General features: G+C 39.4%; 2 protein-coding genes across 2 annotated transcripts; one reads left to right on the forward strand and one right to left on the reverse strand.

Moving 5' to 3' along the window:
- Window positions 1-60: 60 nt before the first annotated feature.
- On the reverse strand, window positions 61-11,541 carry LOC144648610 (uncharacterized). The gene is made up of 5 exons (XM_078508122.1): window positions 10,669-11,541; window positions 8,040-8,898; window positions 6,236-6,360; window positions 3,291-3,836; window positions 61-2,360 (listed from the first exon to the last, which is right to left on the reverse strand). The coding sequence occupies exons 1-5, from the start codon at window positions 11,189-11,191 to the stop codon at window positions 1,201-1,203; spliced, it is 3,213 nt and encodes a 1,070-aa protein (XP_078364248.1). The 5' UTR covers window positions 11,192-11,541; the 3' UTR covers window positions 61-1,200.
- A 4,909-nt stretch (window positions 11,542-16,450) lies between these two features.
- Window positions 16,451-17,488, forward strand: LOC144648612 (uncharacterized). The gene has a single exon (XM_078508124.1). It carries the CDS (start codon window positions 16,451-16,453, stop codon window positions 17,486-17,488), a length of 1,038 nt encoding a protein of 345 aa, XP_078364250.1.
- The last annotated feature ends 271 nt before the right edge of the window (window positions 17,489-17,759 follow it).

The raw sequence follows: 17,759 nt of genomic DNA on the forward strand, positions 1-17,759 counted from the left end.
GGCTATGGACCACTTCCCGGCATCATAATGCATCAGAGAATTACAGCAAACTTATGTAAAAGAACACAATTTATTTCCAACTTTTCAAAAGTATCATCTTCATTTTATAAAACTGTCTTGACAGGCCATACGTCCCTATACTAAAATACAACTCGTATAAAACTGTTTCTTTACCTTGTAAACATTTAGTCTTATAAGTAAAACTATTTCCCTTGTTAGACGTTTTCTCCTGTATTCCAGCTTTCAGAGAATATTTTTATTATCGACTTAAATACGTGCTTAACTTTCAGTTTCCACTCTCTAACTTAATTTTACTACACAGTTGCATATTTTCCTATTTTTAATGTTCGAATATATATAATCTAGATATGAATCTTAGACGAATTGTTTCACGCCGAATATTAAATTTCTATTCGAAATTCCTCCAGTTACATGTAAAATGGCAAATAATTTAAGGGGTAGCCCAGGATTGGTGACTTCTAGACGCAGTAGAAAGTATATTCAGCAATCAGGAGGCGCCTTATTTTCGCGCCAAACAACAGTCTATAAGAACCTTTTCTCACCATGCCCACGCTTGGGGTTATGAGTTCCCGACACGTATAATCAATTTTACGAAAGAATGTAGCCTGCACCGCAGACGAAGCTAAACCCTTACTAGCCGGGGTTAAATTACGTCAGCGACGCAAGCTAGTAAAACTCTGCCTATTCACGTTTAGACAATAACGGGTATTGACAAGTTCCTCAGTGAAGATTGAGATAAAATTCTCCTCAACAAATTCCATTTAAGTACATCAAAACCCGGTAACCTTGTACTGAAGGATCTCTAGTTATCTGTAAAACTCGTATAAAGAATTGTTTACCTTCAGTTAGTTACAGATTTATCACAAGTGCTAATGAGAGCCGAACATTCAACGGCTGTGAGCCTGTATGCTTCACAAAGTACTGATAATTTAAGTACAAATTAGACATTAGTTTATTTACTGGTCGCGTGTTGATAATTCGACGTGGAATCAAATTCCTACTTTTACTGACCTTTGCTAATATTTCATGACAAAGTCGGACTAGCAGAAGCTAAAGGCTAAGTCTTTTGCGATTCATTAACTATTGTAGCTCGAATAAGGGGCGATTATTAACAATTACACTTGCCGCTGTTATTTTTGTGGATATTGCTGAAGAATGTTTCAGTTTTCTTCAATAGCCTCAAAGGCTACTTTCAACCCAGCCGAGTTTAAGCCTGGCGCCAAGTGTTCTTAAACTCCACCCTCTTGGCCTTGTGGGAGTCAGTAACACCTCTGTAGGACTGGTACTCAGTAGCATTTCCCTTGGTGGACTGGGCTCGACAGAAGGTTCAGCTTGAGATCGCGAGATTTCCGTCTCATTTTCGTGCTCATTCAACGCGCGTTCTGCACTGTTTTCAGGGATGCTTTCGAAAACAAAACCTTGATTTGAATTTGAGCCTGAAGTTGGTCTCTCTTCTGTAAGGGGCTGTTGATCGGATGCGGAGCATTGAAGGTTATCTTCGTTGCTGAGGATTTCCATGAATTTATCTTGGCTCTCGGTATTGAGCACTTGGCTGGTGTTGCTGTTGTTGTTGTTGTTTTCGATGACCACGCCCTCGTCCGTCCCTCCAGTCTCCGCGTTAAAACCTCCGTTATCCTCCTGACTGCAATATCCCGGATCAGAAGAGCAGTTTGAAAGCTTAGCCTTAAGAGCAAGCATTTCAAGCTTTGCCATCTGCTCTGGAGGGAAAGGCGCGAATTCGACAGACAGCCCGCGCCCCTTGGGGCTGCCGAGGGGTAAACTAGGACGTTTAAGATGATTGTATTCGAAGCCAGATCCATCCCATGATCCTCTACTTCCCGTCGTGGTGCTACAGCCTCGCATTCGCAAGCCTCTTCTCACGCAAGGACAGAGCCAACAGAGGAGAAATTGAAATTCCTTCCTGAACTGCGGGTTGCGGAAACCGTAAATGTAGGGATTAAGAGCGCTGCTTGCAAACGCGCACCAGTAAGCCGCCTTTCCCAGCGCCATCACTCTGTAATCTGTGGATAGCGTGGGGTTCTCCAAACTGACTAACACTGCGTACAGGAAATACGGTAGCCAACAGAATAGAAAAACCACCAGCAAGATCAACACGGTAACCGCTACCTGTCTGTGGGCAGTAGTGCTGTTAATACTAGTTGTGCTTGAGAACGAGACTCGGCTGGCTCGCCGAGCATAGCGCCTAGCCGAGCGAAAAATGTTGCTGTAGGTAAAACCCATGATGCTGAGTGGTATAATAAAGCCGCAGAGAATGACAAGGGTGGCGTACACTTTTTCAGCCACGTTGGAAGGAAACTGGACCCCACACTGCGTGGTACCTGGTACGGAAAGAAAAGTGTTGAGGTCAAAAGTCAAGTCCAGATCGTGTTCGTTGTGTTGTGTTTTTTTTTTTTCTGAACTATACAATTTGAAAAATATTGAGGACCGTAGCCAGGGTTAAGCATAATGAAAAAAATTTAAGAAAGATCTCTGGCTAAAAAAATTTAAAAATATACGAGCTCCAGATTCACAAACATCAAAGGTGTAATTCGTTTTGCTTAGCCCTTAACCCGCGTCTTGAAGAAAATATGATATTTCGGTCATAAACAAGCCGATGACCACTTTACAACAACAGTTCCCTGCCCCAAAGTTTCGTCCTACTCCGAATTCACAAACCAACGTTGTTTACAATATTCCTTGCGCTGACTGTTCGTGGTGTTATAACGGTAAACTGGAAGAGCGTTTAACATCCTCCAGCTCCAGAATTACTAACCATGGGTGGTCCAATGAACATTCTATTGACTTAAACAGCGTCTCCTTAACTAACAAAGGCAGTTTCCAAATAAAGAAAACATTAGAATCGTGGCATACCATGCTGACTCCAAATGCTGACAAAAACTCCTGCCCACTCCCTGGGCAATACAGCGTTCTTTTTACACACATTCATAATAAATTTACATAGTACATTCTTTTTTTATTCTTACACATTTATATTCATATTTCGTTATTCATTTATATCCGTCGAAGACTGTAGATCTAACAGTCGAAAGCTCGTATATTTTAAAACATTTTTAGCCAGAGATCGTTCTTTAATTTTTTTTTATTATACAATTTGATGTAAACTGCGATTGGTCATCGTGAAAAATACTGAAAAAGGCTTTGCCCTAGGTGATACAAAGCAAAACACAAAGCAAAATCAAAGCAATTCCGGATTACTTTCGACATTCGTTTGAAAACCGCTCTAAACAACCATGCAACGTTTAAAATACCTGGTTTAAATTCATACTCCATGATGCCAAAGAAAGGTACACAGGCGATAACGATTGGCTGAATCCAAGTCCACAACAGAAGACCCAAGGCAAACTTTCGGCTCATGTGTCTATGGTACAGCGGTTTGCAGATGGCAAAATACGTCTCCACGCTTATAGCGGTCAGCGTGAGAAGAGAGGTCAGGCAAAACACTATGTTTAGGAACCCATTCAACTTGCATAGGGCGTCGCCTAGCACCCAGCCATGACGTAAGCACGTGTATAGCGAAAATGGCATACAAAGTACTGCAACACCAATATCGGCACATGATAGGTTGATGATGAACATGTTAGTACGCGTGCGCAGTTTACGCCGTCGGTACACTGCTAAACAGACAGTGCCGTTGCCAACCAGAGTCGCCAGCATAATCAGTAGCAGGCTCCCGCTCATAAGAATGTGCTCTAGCTCGCTGTACATGGCCATTGTGGGCTCAGATGTTGTGTTGTTGTCTTGCATATTCGTCGTGTTAGTTAAACTGTCGTTTGCATCCATATTGTGGTAATGGCCTGTAGATAATAAGATTATTAAGATTAAAAAGAGAATTCATTGCGTAAATGTAGCTTAAAACCACATTTTTTGGCCATCAGTCAGACATAAGGTTCATCTACTAGTGATAAAGGTCATTATTTACATTGTCTAAAACAACTTCATCAGAAAGAAACTTTTCACTCAATATTTTATGGTCCACTGAGCAATAATAGCTTCTACTCTTAAAACAGAGCCGAACAAACACATCAACAAAACAGATCATCTAGCTCTGACCGTTGACCCCACAAACGCCTATTACAGCAATACGTTTCAAAACGGTACCATCAAGTTTATTTTCGTTTTTGAAAAACGTTGTTAAAGTGTAGAAAGTACCCTAGCTATGTGTTTGTTGTTTGCTTGCTTGTTTTTTGTTTTGTTGAAACAGTTTGAAACTTTCTCGCACCGATACTGGATTTTTTGCGTAAATGTTTGACCCGAATTATTTCAGGAACAATGACCTAAATTGGCATTCATCAACAGTTATCTGTCATCGCTCGTCAACAACATGCGCTAAAAATTTTGAAAGTTATTATCCCAAGACTTTATCGTAATTCGACTGTTCCTTCACTTTATTTTAATGGCCAATTTTTAATTACACGTAAAAGTTTCATATAGGTTCTCAAAAGGGTTTCAGTCACCGAACTTAGATGTGAAAATTTTGACCAAAACTGGTACCAAAATCGTCTATTTTAATAGATCACATGTCAGTTCGAGATATGTTTGTTTTTTCTGGCGTGAATGTCAGCTATGTTAGATCTAGAGTCATTATAGTGCCATTAAAATATCTGAAAAAAAAATCTGTCAGATTGCGTAATGGAGGGCATCTCTTACGAACAAATGTTTTAGAGCAAAATCGGGGAACTGGCAGGACTCTTTTATGACATTTATATGAGGATAGAAAGTCGGTCACTAAAAACACAATTACATCTAACATGCGTAAAAATCATTTTACATACCATACAATAATCTATGCTTATTCGACTATTATGAGTAAAACTTAATTATAATTTCAAGTTAAGACCTTCTATTTGCCGTGTCTTCCTACAGGTTGATTGGGGGCATATAGTTAAATTAAACTTTTTATATCTTCGATTTATATTTTGAGGAGAAACATTTTATTTATGCTGATCGAAAAATCACACTTCCCCTCTCTACCCCCACTCGCAAGCAGTAACTGGGCTTTGGAAATTTTTGAACAAAAGCCAAAAAGCGTTGCAAATCACTCAGCTTACACTGAGCTTAGCATGTTATGCAAAATTCTCACACGGGTTACGGGCTTGAGACATCGATTGTTAAACACTTCACCCAAGGAAACGAAGAAACAAAATAATTGGTTTTTGCCTGATAACACCCGCAACATTGTTTCTTGCAAAGTTGCATTTGAAAAGAACAAGATGATCAGTGAAGCGAAAATGATTGATACTTTTGCATTGCAGGTGTTAAAGTCTGCAACGCGTCAAAGAGAAAGGGCAAGATATGAAAAATAAGGAAATGTGACGTTTTGACTCCAGAAAATTTATCTTTTCGCTTTTTAGTTTGCTCAGAGAAGACAGACAGATCTACGAATTTTGGCAGAACTTTCCTACGAAATCGAAATATAATGACCTCTAATTGTTTCAGCCACACGTTTAAGTCACGCCAGTGTCTAAGCGACAATACGCCGCATTTTCGCACCCCGTGAAATTTGTCTTTAACTAATGAGATCAGAAATAACAAGAATAGGCCATAATGTTGTAACCAAGCTAAGAAAAAAAGCACCAGAAGATTTTGGCTCTCTTTCCCATCTCCAATATGACACGTTTTGTAATTTCGTCCAAGGTAAATAAGATGGAAAACGCGGCACATGTTGTTTATGAGGAAACGTGTGTTAATTAACAGATAAACTACAGCGTGGCTCTTGTAATCCACTCAGACACTTACACGAAACATTAGTGTAGTTAATATAAGGAATATTAAGAAACTATTAATGTGGACGTACCTCTTGCAGAAAAAGGGCTGATTATCAGTGAATCAAAGATGCTCCTTCGTACAATTTGCACAACATGACGAGCTTGTCAAATTAAAGTGCTGTAACATATACGACAACAATGCTGAACAATGCTAACAACAATAGCATTGTGTACGATCCAAAGAGTCAGATTACGAGGCTTTCAAACTTTTATGTTTACCGGAAATGTACTTCTTTGTTCTCTTTGACAAGGTGAACGCGTGGATTAAAAAGAAAAATAATTCAAAGACGAGGGAGAAAGCATCGAGTCGAAGCTTTTCGCAGAGTCGAAAGTACGGTGAAAAGAGATATAGTGGGTGTGCCAGCATCACGGATTTGTTTAGAAATTCAAGAAAAAACACACAAAGGAATTTGAGCAATTTTGCTTACCGCAATAAGCTAAATACGGGACAAGCACATGATCCTCCAGTGACTGAGGCATGTAAAGAATGGGATAACAAAGCGAAAACACAATCAAGCACTTTTTCTTGCATGAATGATTAGAGGCCCTGACCCTGCCAAGATAAACTTAAATGATGAACACCCAAAAATTTCCAAAACCCTGCTACGAAGCACGGGTGACTGAGATAAAAGGAGACACTAGAACACGCGTGAAATATAACGAGAAATGGCATCTAATCTGTCTAATAGAAGTAACGACTGGGAACGAGCAAAGCTACGAAACAGCAGAAGTACCAATGCAGGAAAATACGATACGGGGTACGATCCCATAAACGATACGATAAGGGAGATTACCCGGCCCTTCCCTCCCCCCCCCCCCCACCCCTTCTCCTCTTTATCCGTTCTCCCTCAACGAAAGACATCCCGACCTCCAACGCCTCCCGAATAGGCGGCTGATTACACACCAGTTGTAGTTCCTAGTTAGTCGTGCATGAACGAAATAAAGAAAGAAGAAGAAGGACGTCTGCTCGTAGTCCTATTAGATCGGCTGCTATTAAAATCGTAAGCCATAAAAACAAAACATGCTTACTGAAGCCAATTTTCTTTTCACTTTCATTATTATATTTTTAAAAAAATCGAATGGCATCCACGTGCAGGGAATGAATAGAAGGGGTTTTCCCCTCAGTTCACAAGCCTCAACGTAACCTGTCAAATAATCGCACTGAATGGCGATTAAAATAATATCACGAGTTAGATTTTACGTTTCCCTCTTTGGCAAGGTATCAGTGAGCTTGAAAGACGAACTTGAGACAAACCAAAATTTATTTGGAGGATATTACGTATACATCACATAATATTTTCGCTCAAGGCATATAAATTTGATCTGAGCAGCAGAAAAATTGTTGTCATAAGCAATGTCGGTCAATGTCCTATCAAAAGCGCGTGGAAAGGGGGTACTCCTGTTGAAATTTTAGACTGACAATCCGTCAACAGGGGGATCAATTCCCGGGATTTTTGCGCGCGAACAAGACGGGACGCGAACGTAATACAAAAGCAGGAGGCAAGCGTACAGCTATTAAAATGCAACAAGTTTGTCATATTAAAATGGGTCTAAAATGGCAAATAAAAAATAAAGCCAACAGGAAATTAGTTAGCTTAGTCACTTTTTTCAATAATTAGTTAACCTCCAGAGCTAAGGTGATCACGCAGTGAAGTTGGGAAGTTCCCTGATGCAGGAGTAAAAATTAGAACCACTAACATAACGTTTTTTGACTATCTTATTATATTAAGAAACCATTGAATTTTACTGTTACTTTCGGAGAACTGCGAATTATACAAATATTTACGGTAATTGTCAGGTAAAAATAAATCTGACCTACTTTTTTTCATTCTAGCGCATTCACTCAATTTTTAAATACAGCCAACATGGCCAATAATTTAATAGTTAATTTAACATTTACAAACTCGACGTGAGTAGATCTAAGACAGTTCATAGCTGAGATTCCATCCAGCCAATTTTAAACTTCTGACTTGCTTTTACGGTCGTCGAAACAAAGTCATCTTTCTTTTTGTTTTTGACATAAACGCAGTTGTGGCCGCCATCTTGAGAAAATTCCTTCGTGTGGTTTGAAACCGAAGAGTAAGAGCAAGATTCACCATCGTTGCCTTGGCAACAACATGATCCACTTGTCGAGCATACAGCAGATACAGGGCCTGACTCACACTCACCACACAGACTGTCCACTTCTGACTCGCTGGAACACGTGACTTTCTCGCTGCCGCTAATCATCACGTGATCGCTTTCAGAGCACGTGCTGGAGCATGTGGAACACGTGACTTCAATGGCACTGTCGGTGTACGTGTAAATCTTCTGTTGCAGGACAGATTGCGATGCAAACCCACTCGAACTCGGTGTTTGTTTCTTAGGCAAGACTGTTCATTCGTAATATAAACGCGAGGTAAATCTTGCACAGATAAAATTTGCCAATCCTGCCCGGTTTGAGTTCCTCTGTCCGAAGTTAGCTTGCCAATTCCCTCATATGGGCTGGCGATGTCTTCCTCAGACAGCGCGACAGCGTTGATATAAGCAGGGTAGACAGGGGAGGATTTGTCACAGCCGGTGAACGGTTGAGGGGACCCCGGTGACGAATCAAGGTCTGACCCATGCGCTTTTTCCAAGGAACTGCGTCGCTTGCCATATTGAAATCTTCGACAGCACATTGAATACAGTTCTTTTCTGATAAGAGGATTCCTGATGCCGTACACGAAGGGGTTAATGCTGCTGTTTAGAAAAACAAACCAGTACGAAGCTTGGCCAAAGCTTTGTGCGAATGCATCCGGGTTCTTTATGTGGTTGATTGACATATACATCATGTAAGAAAAGAAAGGTGTCCAACAAATAATGAAAACGATGAGCAAAATAAAAATTGTCAGTGCAATTTGGTTTTGAGAAGTCAGCAAGCTCTCGCTCTCGATACTCGAAATGGACGTTCTGGAAAGGCGTATGTTGTGTTGCTTTGCGACCTTGAAAATATTGATGTAGCAGAATCCCATGATGCACAGAGGTACGAGGAAAGCGACAAGAAGTATCGCAGAAGCGTAAACGGTTTGGCCAGCGGTTTCGGGGATCTGGACACCACACTGGGTTGAACCTGTGTAACGAGAAATTAAAGTGATTCAATAATAATAATCCCATGGTCCTTATTACATGTACTTATAACAATTTCTCGCGCAATTTTCCCGTAAGAAAACTGTTGCCAGTTGCACGTTAGTACAATACACGTATTTTTACGCACCAAATCTTGAATATGCGGGAGAGCTTATAAAACTTCATGGGAAAAGCAATACCGTTATGAAACTGGCTTACGTTCATCAATCTTACGCTCTCTTGGGTATTTATTTTAACGAGCTCTTTTTAAACTGATAAAAACTGTTGCAAGAACCATTTTTCAGGTAATATTTTCCGTGTAACTTGTCGAATTAGTTGCTAAGATTGGAAAGCTAATCTCCCACCCCTTTTAGGTACAAATACAGTATAAATAAAAGGGAAAAATAGTTTCACACTAGGATGTTGCACGTAGGATGTTGTGTCCTTTTATTAGAGAGTATCCTACTTCCGCTTTACAAATGACTGTTTCTCTCCGATTTTAAGAAAGCCGATGCCATGCGAGTTGACCCTTACAGTTCTACTGGATACATTTAGAGAATTTGCACTGTTTTTGTTTTTATTCTTTTTTTGTTTCTTTCTTTCCTTTGTTGATTGTTTTTTTTTTTTTGGCCCCTAAACCTGGTGATTGAGGCCTCCTCTTATATTTTTTTTTTTTTTTTTTTTTTTTATTATTATTATTATTATTATAATCTTTATTTCTCATGTTTATCGGCTGCAAAACTGATTTTGGTAGTTATAGCAGATGATGAAACTGTCCCATAACGCAATGTTTTTGTGAAGATATTAAACAATTTCTCTTTCAAAAGGGCTTTGGGACTGAGTTTGTTCTCACAGATCTCCATTTAATGGGGCTGTTAAGAATCCCAACTAACACAGCCGTTGATCTTGTGCTTCTAATTGCGAGATATCATCTTTACTCCCGGAAATTAGGCGGCGGGAGCGCCTCCTTGTTTGTCTGTTTTCTTGAGTAAGTTGAATTCCATTATTCAAATTGAAAAACAAATAGCTTTGCATAGTAATCGTTTGACCGCCTTCACGAACAAGTGGAGATGTCCTGTTCTCCTCTACACATTTTTCCCTATAAATTATCTCCATGTTTTCCGTTTGAATTATCCACCAATCCTGAGTTTCTGTAAACCAAGTGTTGGTTTAGGTTTCAGTTCAAATGTGAAATTTATCTATAGATCATTCTAGCCATTATATAGTTTTTTTTTTGTAAAATTAAATCTAGTCGACTGTTTCCTTTACTAAGTAGTTGCTGTAGCGTCATTGTTATTTGTATACATGCATAGTTTTTCTGCTGTATTCTGCTTTTCCTTTTTTTTTGCACTGTAATTGTGGTATGAGGCATTGTTAGCATCACTGAAAGCATAGTAAAAAAAAAAGAAAGAAAAAAGAAAAGAAAAGAAAAGAAAAAAGAGAGAAATATATATAGATTTGAATAAGTAATAAGCAAAGAGAGTATTGTAAATTAGGTTAGTATTGTAAGTTATGTAATGTTAATATGGTAGGTAACACCAGTATTTTATTAGGATATAAGGTATTGTCAGTATTAGTAACAATGTATTCTTGTACTGTTAATAACTGTAAGTAATGTAGTTAATGTTAGTATTGTAAGTAATGTTAGTTTTGTTTAAGTAATTTGTGGTATTGTAAGTAATGTTAGTATTGTAAGAAAATTTGTTGTTCTCAATAATAATAAAAAAAAAGTTATAGCAGATGATCTATTGCTAGGTAATAAATATATACTCACCAGTCTTGAATTCGAACGCAATAAATCCTGTCAGCGGTATTGTGGCAAGAGCAAGCGCTGTGAGCCACGTCATAGCTACCATAGTCAACGCCAATCTTGTTGTTATGACAACGGTCATGGGCTTGACGATAGAAAAGTATTTCTCAATACTTATTGCTGTGAGAGTAAACAGGGATGAAGCCTCGAACAGAATGTTCATAAAACCATTCAGCTGGCACAAACTGTCACCAAATATCCAATCACGTGTAAAGCACGTGATAATTGAGAACGGCATACAAAGTAAAGCGACGCCCAGGTCTGCGCATGCCTGGTTCAGGATGAACATGTTTGTGAGCGTGCGCAAGCCGGGGTTTCGGCAGATCGTGACGATCAACGTAATGTTGCCAAATATGGCAAGCAGCATGACGATTCCCAGAGCCGGAGCAAACGCGAAATATTCGACACCAGGCTCCGCGACTGCGTTTTCCAGTTGATCATTTTTCGGTGGAAAATTTTGTGAAAGGTTGAAATTTGAGTTCGCCATAGTTGTACCTGTAAATATAATAGAACGAGAGCTTGTGAGTTTTCAACTAATGTCACTCCAGTTAAAACTGATTATGACTAACACTCCCCAATTTAGATAGTACAGTTAAGGCTGGACAATTAGAAATAGAAGCCATTCCCTTGGTTATTCAGCAAAAATGAACATTTGCAATCTACTGTGAGTCTTAATTCAGGATTTTGTTGCACAGAGAAAGCTAAGGCAGAATTTTGTTACCCTGCATCGCTACAAACACGAAGCAAAGAATTTGAAATTCTGAATTGGCCAGCGAAATCGATTGTGTCGAAAGGAATTCCACTGATAAGCTCTTTAAACTTGAATTCCACAAAGATAATATTTAATTTGTTAAAATGCTGCAAAATAGCACTCTGATGTGCTGCAATCAGTATTGAGATCGAAACTACTCGCATCGCGAAACTGCTTTTATCAGTGTAGGGATACGTTGCGAACTCCTATAATTCGCGCAAAGCCTAATTACTTCACAACTTATGTATAAGATACAACGGTTAATAATACTGCTTACTGACTGCGCTAGCTCAGTGGTGAATATCTTCTGATGTCTATTCCAGCAGTGAATAACAACTGATGTCGACGGGAAGCCTGTACTTTATGAAGACTGAAATAAATTGATCTGCACTTGAAATTAAATATTTATAGCTGGAAAATGAAACAGATATTATTTATGGGAAATTCCCCTTGCTCCCTCAGAACTAGCAAAGCGCTCAGAAAGTGATATTTAAAGCTGTGGTTTTTTAGCGATGGTTTCGATCTTTAGTGTATTGCACTCAGACCCATGAGTTCAGATAATTCGTGCAGCAAAATCAGACATTAATTTAGGATGAGATACTAAGGAGTTATTTAGCTCCATTCGAATAAGATAGGAGACCACTGAATTTGTGCACGGTTGAAACTTTACTTACGCTTTTGTTTACAATATTTCGTCAAACTCCGAAAATAGAAAACAGTTGTTGTCTTTTTAAACAATTTTTTAAGCATGTGAGAGTGGGAACTCTCGATATATGATCTGAGTACGTCTAAAAAGCGCAGAGCTAATGTAAAGCTTGTTTATACTGTGGAAGCCAGTTAAATGAGGTGCCGATTTGCCCTCCTTCTCTCAGTTTGAACTGAACTATCTTCGGAATATTTCTCAAGACTATTTAAAAAGAATTAGCCAACGATTCTTCGTATATTTCATATCTGATGTTTTAAAGTCAGATTTTTTTATTTTTAAAGTGTCAGATACTCCTGAAGCCAGATTATTGCATTCTGAAATTGAAATTTTTTAGGAAGAGTAGGAATTCAAATCGTTGTTTTGACATAAAACGTTCTTGGTCAGCTGAGAATTGTATGACGATTGTCACATGGTTTTAATGTGCACCTTTGCTCAAATTTGCGCTGATTCGAAACCCGAGAACTTTCGATACAGCACTGATGATGAAACTGGTTTCGTTTTGAAAAAATAAAACGCAAGTAATGAAACGTGCGAGCACACGGCTTTCATTTGAAAGAGAGGTCAAGCTGAACGCTGGTGGGGCATTTAACTTTGAAAGTTTACGTTCTATTCACAGATATTTGCATAAAACACGCTTGAAATTCGGCTTCTAATCACTCTCTGCTCTAAGAAAAGATTCTTTACCTTGTTGTGGCAAGTTATTAATTAACCCCGGTCAAGTGTTTCTTGATAGCTCGCCATTTTATTTATTTATTTATTTTTATTGAGAACAAAAATTCTTACATACTAACAATACACAACCACATATACAACTAACATTACACATACTAACATTAACTACATTACACAGTACAACAGAAAGAACTTTACACTGACAATACCTAATCAATTGACCCCATTACTACCACATCATCTTTCATCTATTGCTACTTTCTACTTTTCTCTCTCTGCATGCCAGTGACTACACCCAGCACACAGTGAAAAAGGAAAAAAAAAAAGAATTACGACGCACGCACTACAGTGACACAACAAAAAAAAAAAAAAAAAAAACACAATGGCGACGACCACGAACACCAACACTGCAACTAGAGGTGGAACGGAAAAATGGAGAATTATAGGGAAAAATTGAGAGGAGAACAGAGAAACATCTCCACTTGAAGGCGGTCAAAACATCAAGCTATTTCAATGAATAATGGAACACTACTCAAGAAAACAGAAGGGGCGCCCCGCCGCCTATCGGGAGTAAGACTCGCAGAAGCAGATCAACGGCTGGTTAGTCGGGACCCAAATGGAGATGAGAACCCAGTCGCCAATGCTCCAATCAAATGATTTAGAAAAACGCCAAAGTGGACGCCGAGCCCCGTGGGTGGCAGAGGCACAGTAACCCTGCGGGAGCCTGAGGAGGAGGGGCGAGAGATCACACAAGTAAACGCCCAGGGACTGAAGGGAAATCCCCAGTAAAAAAGCCTCATGTGTCGGAGGTGAGGACAGTTGGGGAGATGATGTCCTGCCCCTCGCGACCTGATCCGTGGGGAGTGTCAACTCCTCCCGGCCTTTTGCCTTTTTTGCTGAACCCACCCATAGCTCGCCATGTTTGCAGACAATTTTCGTCACTGTTTTAAGTGTTTAGCCACTGTATAATACGGCAATCTTTTTTAGCGTCGAAAACGAACAACAAATAAACACCTACTATAGACAGCCGGATAAACGCTGCCTTAAGAAACAGCCTTTTGTTTTAAGGTTCAATTAATTTGTGGCACAATAGCTAGAGACAAATCATGACTAGCCTGACTAGCTATTGATTAAGCCCACAAAACGTCTAAAACTAATGGACTGTTTGCACTGTTTGTATATGATAGTCTTCAATAATACGCAATACCCCTGTTACGAAAATAAAGATCAAACTGACAACCTATCCATCTAGGTGACAAGACTTTATAGAAACCAAAAGTGTTATTAGCGGGGTTATATCGATCTGATTTTTTGAACCGAATTTCCGCTAAAAATGCATTTTTTACACATACATCATTCCGCAAAAGGGGTGAGGCAGGAAAGACCGGCTGACCTTTTTAGTCTATCTATCGTTTAAATATGTTTTCTTGTCTGTACTTTTTCCAAGTTGTCTATAACTTGTGAAAGCCAGGTCAACTAAAGCCAAACTCGTCATTCCGAAGCCAAATTGTAAATATAGTTAGTTGCATTTGGAACGAACAGTTCTTTCGCAACCCTTTGCCTGTGATAACATTGCAAGTCACAAACTACCTGTTACTAGTTCAACGCGGCAGAAATATTTTTGTTGACTTTGTTGCATTGAGCAATACACTAATTGTACTATACCGGCATGCATTTCCTGTTTGAAATATTTTACTACAGTATAATAGCAGCTCTCGCACTCACATGACTCAGATGAATGGCTCTGTACCTTTAGAAAATGCAAAAACACAAACAACAAAAACATTGCCCCTAGCCACAAAACCTATAGCAACTGCTACACTAATGACATCCAACCTTCATACTGCTACTGGGAAAAATATTTAGGACAGTTGTTGATCAACTTGCCTTAAATCGGGAGTATATTAAAAAAAATTTGTTAGACTTCCACGGCAAAATCAAAGCACTGAAGCCAGTCAGTTCAGTGATAACACTAGAACTTGCGAAGGATACAACTCGGCAAAAAAAACTGTCGACATTCGAGCGCAACTATCTATAATTACGTTGATATTTTAACTACAACTTACCTGATCTTAAACATTTCCTCTTTGTTTGCTTGGATTGAGTTTGTTTAAATCTTAAGGTCGAACCTTCGCACGCTTTACGACCCGTGATCTTTAGACAATTTCGTCACATTTTTTCACATGGTTTAATAAAAATAATTTCTTTGACTGAAGTTAGAAACTTTCCGTGACCTTTGCACGATATACAAACATCAACACTTTCGACAGATGTATTGTCTGGTTGGTGGTAATCTGAATCAAAAAGCTGAAAAAGTCTCTATTCTCTAGTTCGGCGCCATTAGAAAATTAAATTTTGCCTATAAATTAATCTAATATAACAGTGAATAAAAGATCACCTTTATTCTTGGGAGCGCAAATTGTTTACTCAAGACTCGTGTTTAATTCCAGTTGTTTTCGCTATTTAGAACGTAGCGCTTTCCGGATTTTATGGAAAATTGGTGAGAATTTTACACTAAATAACTGAAATAGAACAGTACAATTAAGGATCGTAAAAAATGCATGGTGTAATGTCACACATGGCCAGCAGCCGTCGTTAAGCAGATCAACCTAGCTTATCCCGGATTAGCGTGAGTTCTGATTTCAGCTTTTAACTTTCAGTTAGGTTTTCTGTTTATATTTTATGTCCTCCAGTTTTGACGTTGACTAGTCTCAAACTCCACAAAACATAGGCAAAAAAAACACTTTTATACAAGAGAAATTGAACTCTCGATCAACTTCATTTTAATCGGCTTTCTAACAAGTCGGCCCAGGCTACCACTGCTAGGACGAGAGGGAATCGACAAATGCCAGCAAATGAGCATATGAAACGGGCGTGTGGAGTGGGAGGGAGGGGGGAGGGGTCAGCTCTGGTATAATTCTTAGAAGGAGTTTTTTTTTTTCAAAATAGGGTTTCAAGTAGTGCGCCGTACATCACAACGGATTTTTTGGGGGGGATACCCCACCCGCCAAGGGGGTGGGGGGTACTAGTGATTTCAGCTCGAAACATCGTTATCAAATAAGTCAACAATGAAAATCAAATCATATAGAGACCAGTTTGGTCTCTTTTAGGAGTAGCTCTAGAAAATTCAGAAAGAGCGGGTCGAGGAATTGACGCATGGATTTCCCCCCTCCCTCCCTCATTATGAAAACATTCATGTTTACGGAGATGTTGCTTACACCACATCCTGGAAGCATTTGTGACCAAAAAAGGGAAGGCCGCGGCCCCCCTCTAAGTCCGCCCCTGCGTTTCTAATTCGCATATTGCGGTGGAAAGGGCGAGAAATATACGTGCAAATGACAAAAATACTAAAACAAGCAAGGGAAGTCGCTTTTTCTTTTTATGTTTTAATTTGTTTTCCTGTCAGGTTATTTGACTTCTTTCATTCATCCGCAATAGCCACGAACGACAGGTTACGCACGACTGCAATGCGAGGTGACGCGCACCACAAAAGGAATACCTCTTTGGTATTTTCACCACACACGAAATTACTAAAATTTCAATTGTTAATTGTTTTATACTTCATCATTTCAAGAACTGGATAGAACCTTTTTAGACCAGAACTTCAACGAGCGAACATGAATCTCAATGCAGTAGACGAATTTAGCGTCGCTTTCGCCACCTTGGCTTTTTCGCTGTTTGCAATGGCTATATCCTTTGTGGCTTTCACGTTATTTTACGCCGTCTACAAGGAGAGAAAATTGCGTGTATCTTCAGCCATGCCGGTGTTGAATCTATGCCTTACCGGGCTTGTTCTTGGACTTGTTTCTGGATTGTTAACGTTGATTTTAGACGTAATACAGATCAAAGCAGCTACAGGCCTTCTACAAGCCGTTAAATGTTTTGTTGAAGAGTTTTCAATCAGTGTCTATTTCCAAGCATTGTTTATTATCAGCGCTGCAAGATACGGTTTGGTTCTTTGCGGTGAAAAACTCTGCCGTGTCACCGTCAAACAAGCCGCAGCTTATATCAGCGCATCGTGGATTATCTCTGCAGTGTATGCAAGCTTTGTGACATTTTACAAGCAGAAGGAAGCGCCCGGGCCGCAAATCATGCATTCTTGGTCAAGAGGAATAGCAGCCGCACAATTCACATTTCTTGGCTTCTTGCATTTCGGGGCGCTGTGCATCTACGGTAACTTAGTTATTTATTTTCACCAGAAGAAGGACAATTTACCGCCCGATTTTTACAGCCTGGATTCGAGTAGGAGACGGATGGTCGAAAGAAACATTCGAGTATCGGTCAAGAACATTCAAATGGTAGCTTTAACCGTGGGGACGTTATGCGCATGTCACTTGCCGTACCTTGGTATTGTTACGGCTGCGATGTTTACAGGTCAGCTGTCACACAATGCAAAAGTTTTCGCCATCGTTGTGATGCATTGTGGGATTTTACTTAACTTCATCATTTACGGCTATCTCAACAAGAGATTTAAACGAGTCATTCGACCAATGTTACACCGCGTGATAGGCAAATTTACCAAAAACGGCAACAGACGAAGAAAGATTAACGAGTTACTTCCACAAAATAACCTTTCTTCAAGCAGAATGAGTTTTAACATCTCTCATAATAGTTACGAGTTAACGCGGAGTAAACTTGCATTCTTTTATCGGTAATACCTCATTCTCTCGGGACCCAGAGCCGCTCGATTGCCTCGACCTTCAGGACCTCAGCACGATAATTTTGAATTTCTAGTTTCTAGGCCCCGCCGGAAATTGGATCGGTGGCTCTGAGAAGGAAAAGGGCGCCGTTCTATTTTAGCTTCACACAGTTAAACCAAGAAAAGATTTGTTATTTATCACTTTTAATGTATTTATTGATTTACATCATTAAAGTTATAGTACCGCACTTCGTTTGGTTTTGTGTGCTGCTTTTTTTTATTTTAAT

The sequence above is a fragment of the Oculina patagonica genome, chromosome 4 (assembly GCF_052425735.1).
Source record: "Oculina patagonica isolate OP01 chromosome 4, crgOcupat, whole genome shotgun sequence".
Lineage (NCBI taxonomy): Eukaryota > Metazoa > Cnidaria > Anthozoa > Scleractinia > Oculinidae > Oculina > Oculina patagonica.

Excerpts from the sequence above, each read along its gene's own strand:
- LOC144648612 (XM_078508124.1), top strand. The coding sequence starts at position 16,451 with ATGAATCTCAATGCAGTAGACGAATTTAGCGTCGCTTTCGCCACCTTG.
- LOC144648610 (XM_078508122.1), bottom strand. The coding sequence starts at position 11,191 with ATGGCGAACTCAAATTTCAACCTTTCACAAAATTTTCCACCGAAAAAT. Across the intron at positions 8,899-10,668 it reads TGCGTTCGAATTCAAGACTG|GTTCAACCCAGTGTGGTGTC; the intron begins GTGAGTATATAT and ends CTCGTTACACAG. Across the intron at positions 3,837-6,235 it reads CCCGTATTTAGCTTATTGCG|GCCATTACCACAATATGGAT; the intron begins GTAAGCAAAATT and ends TATTATCTACAG.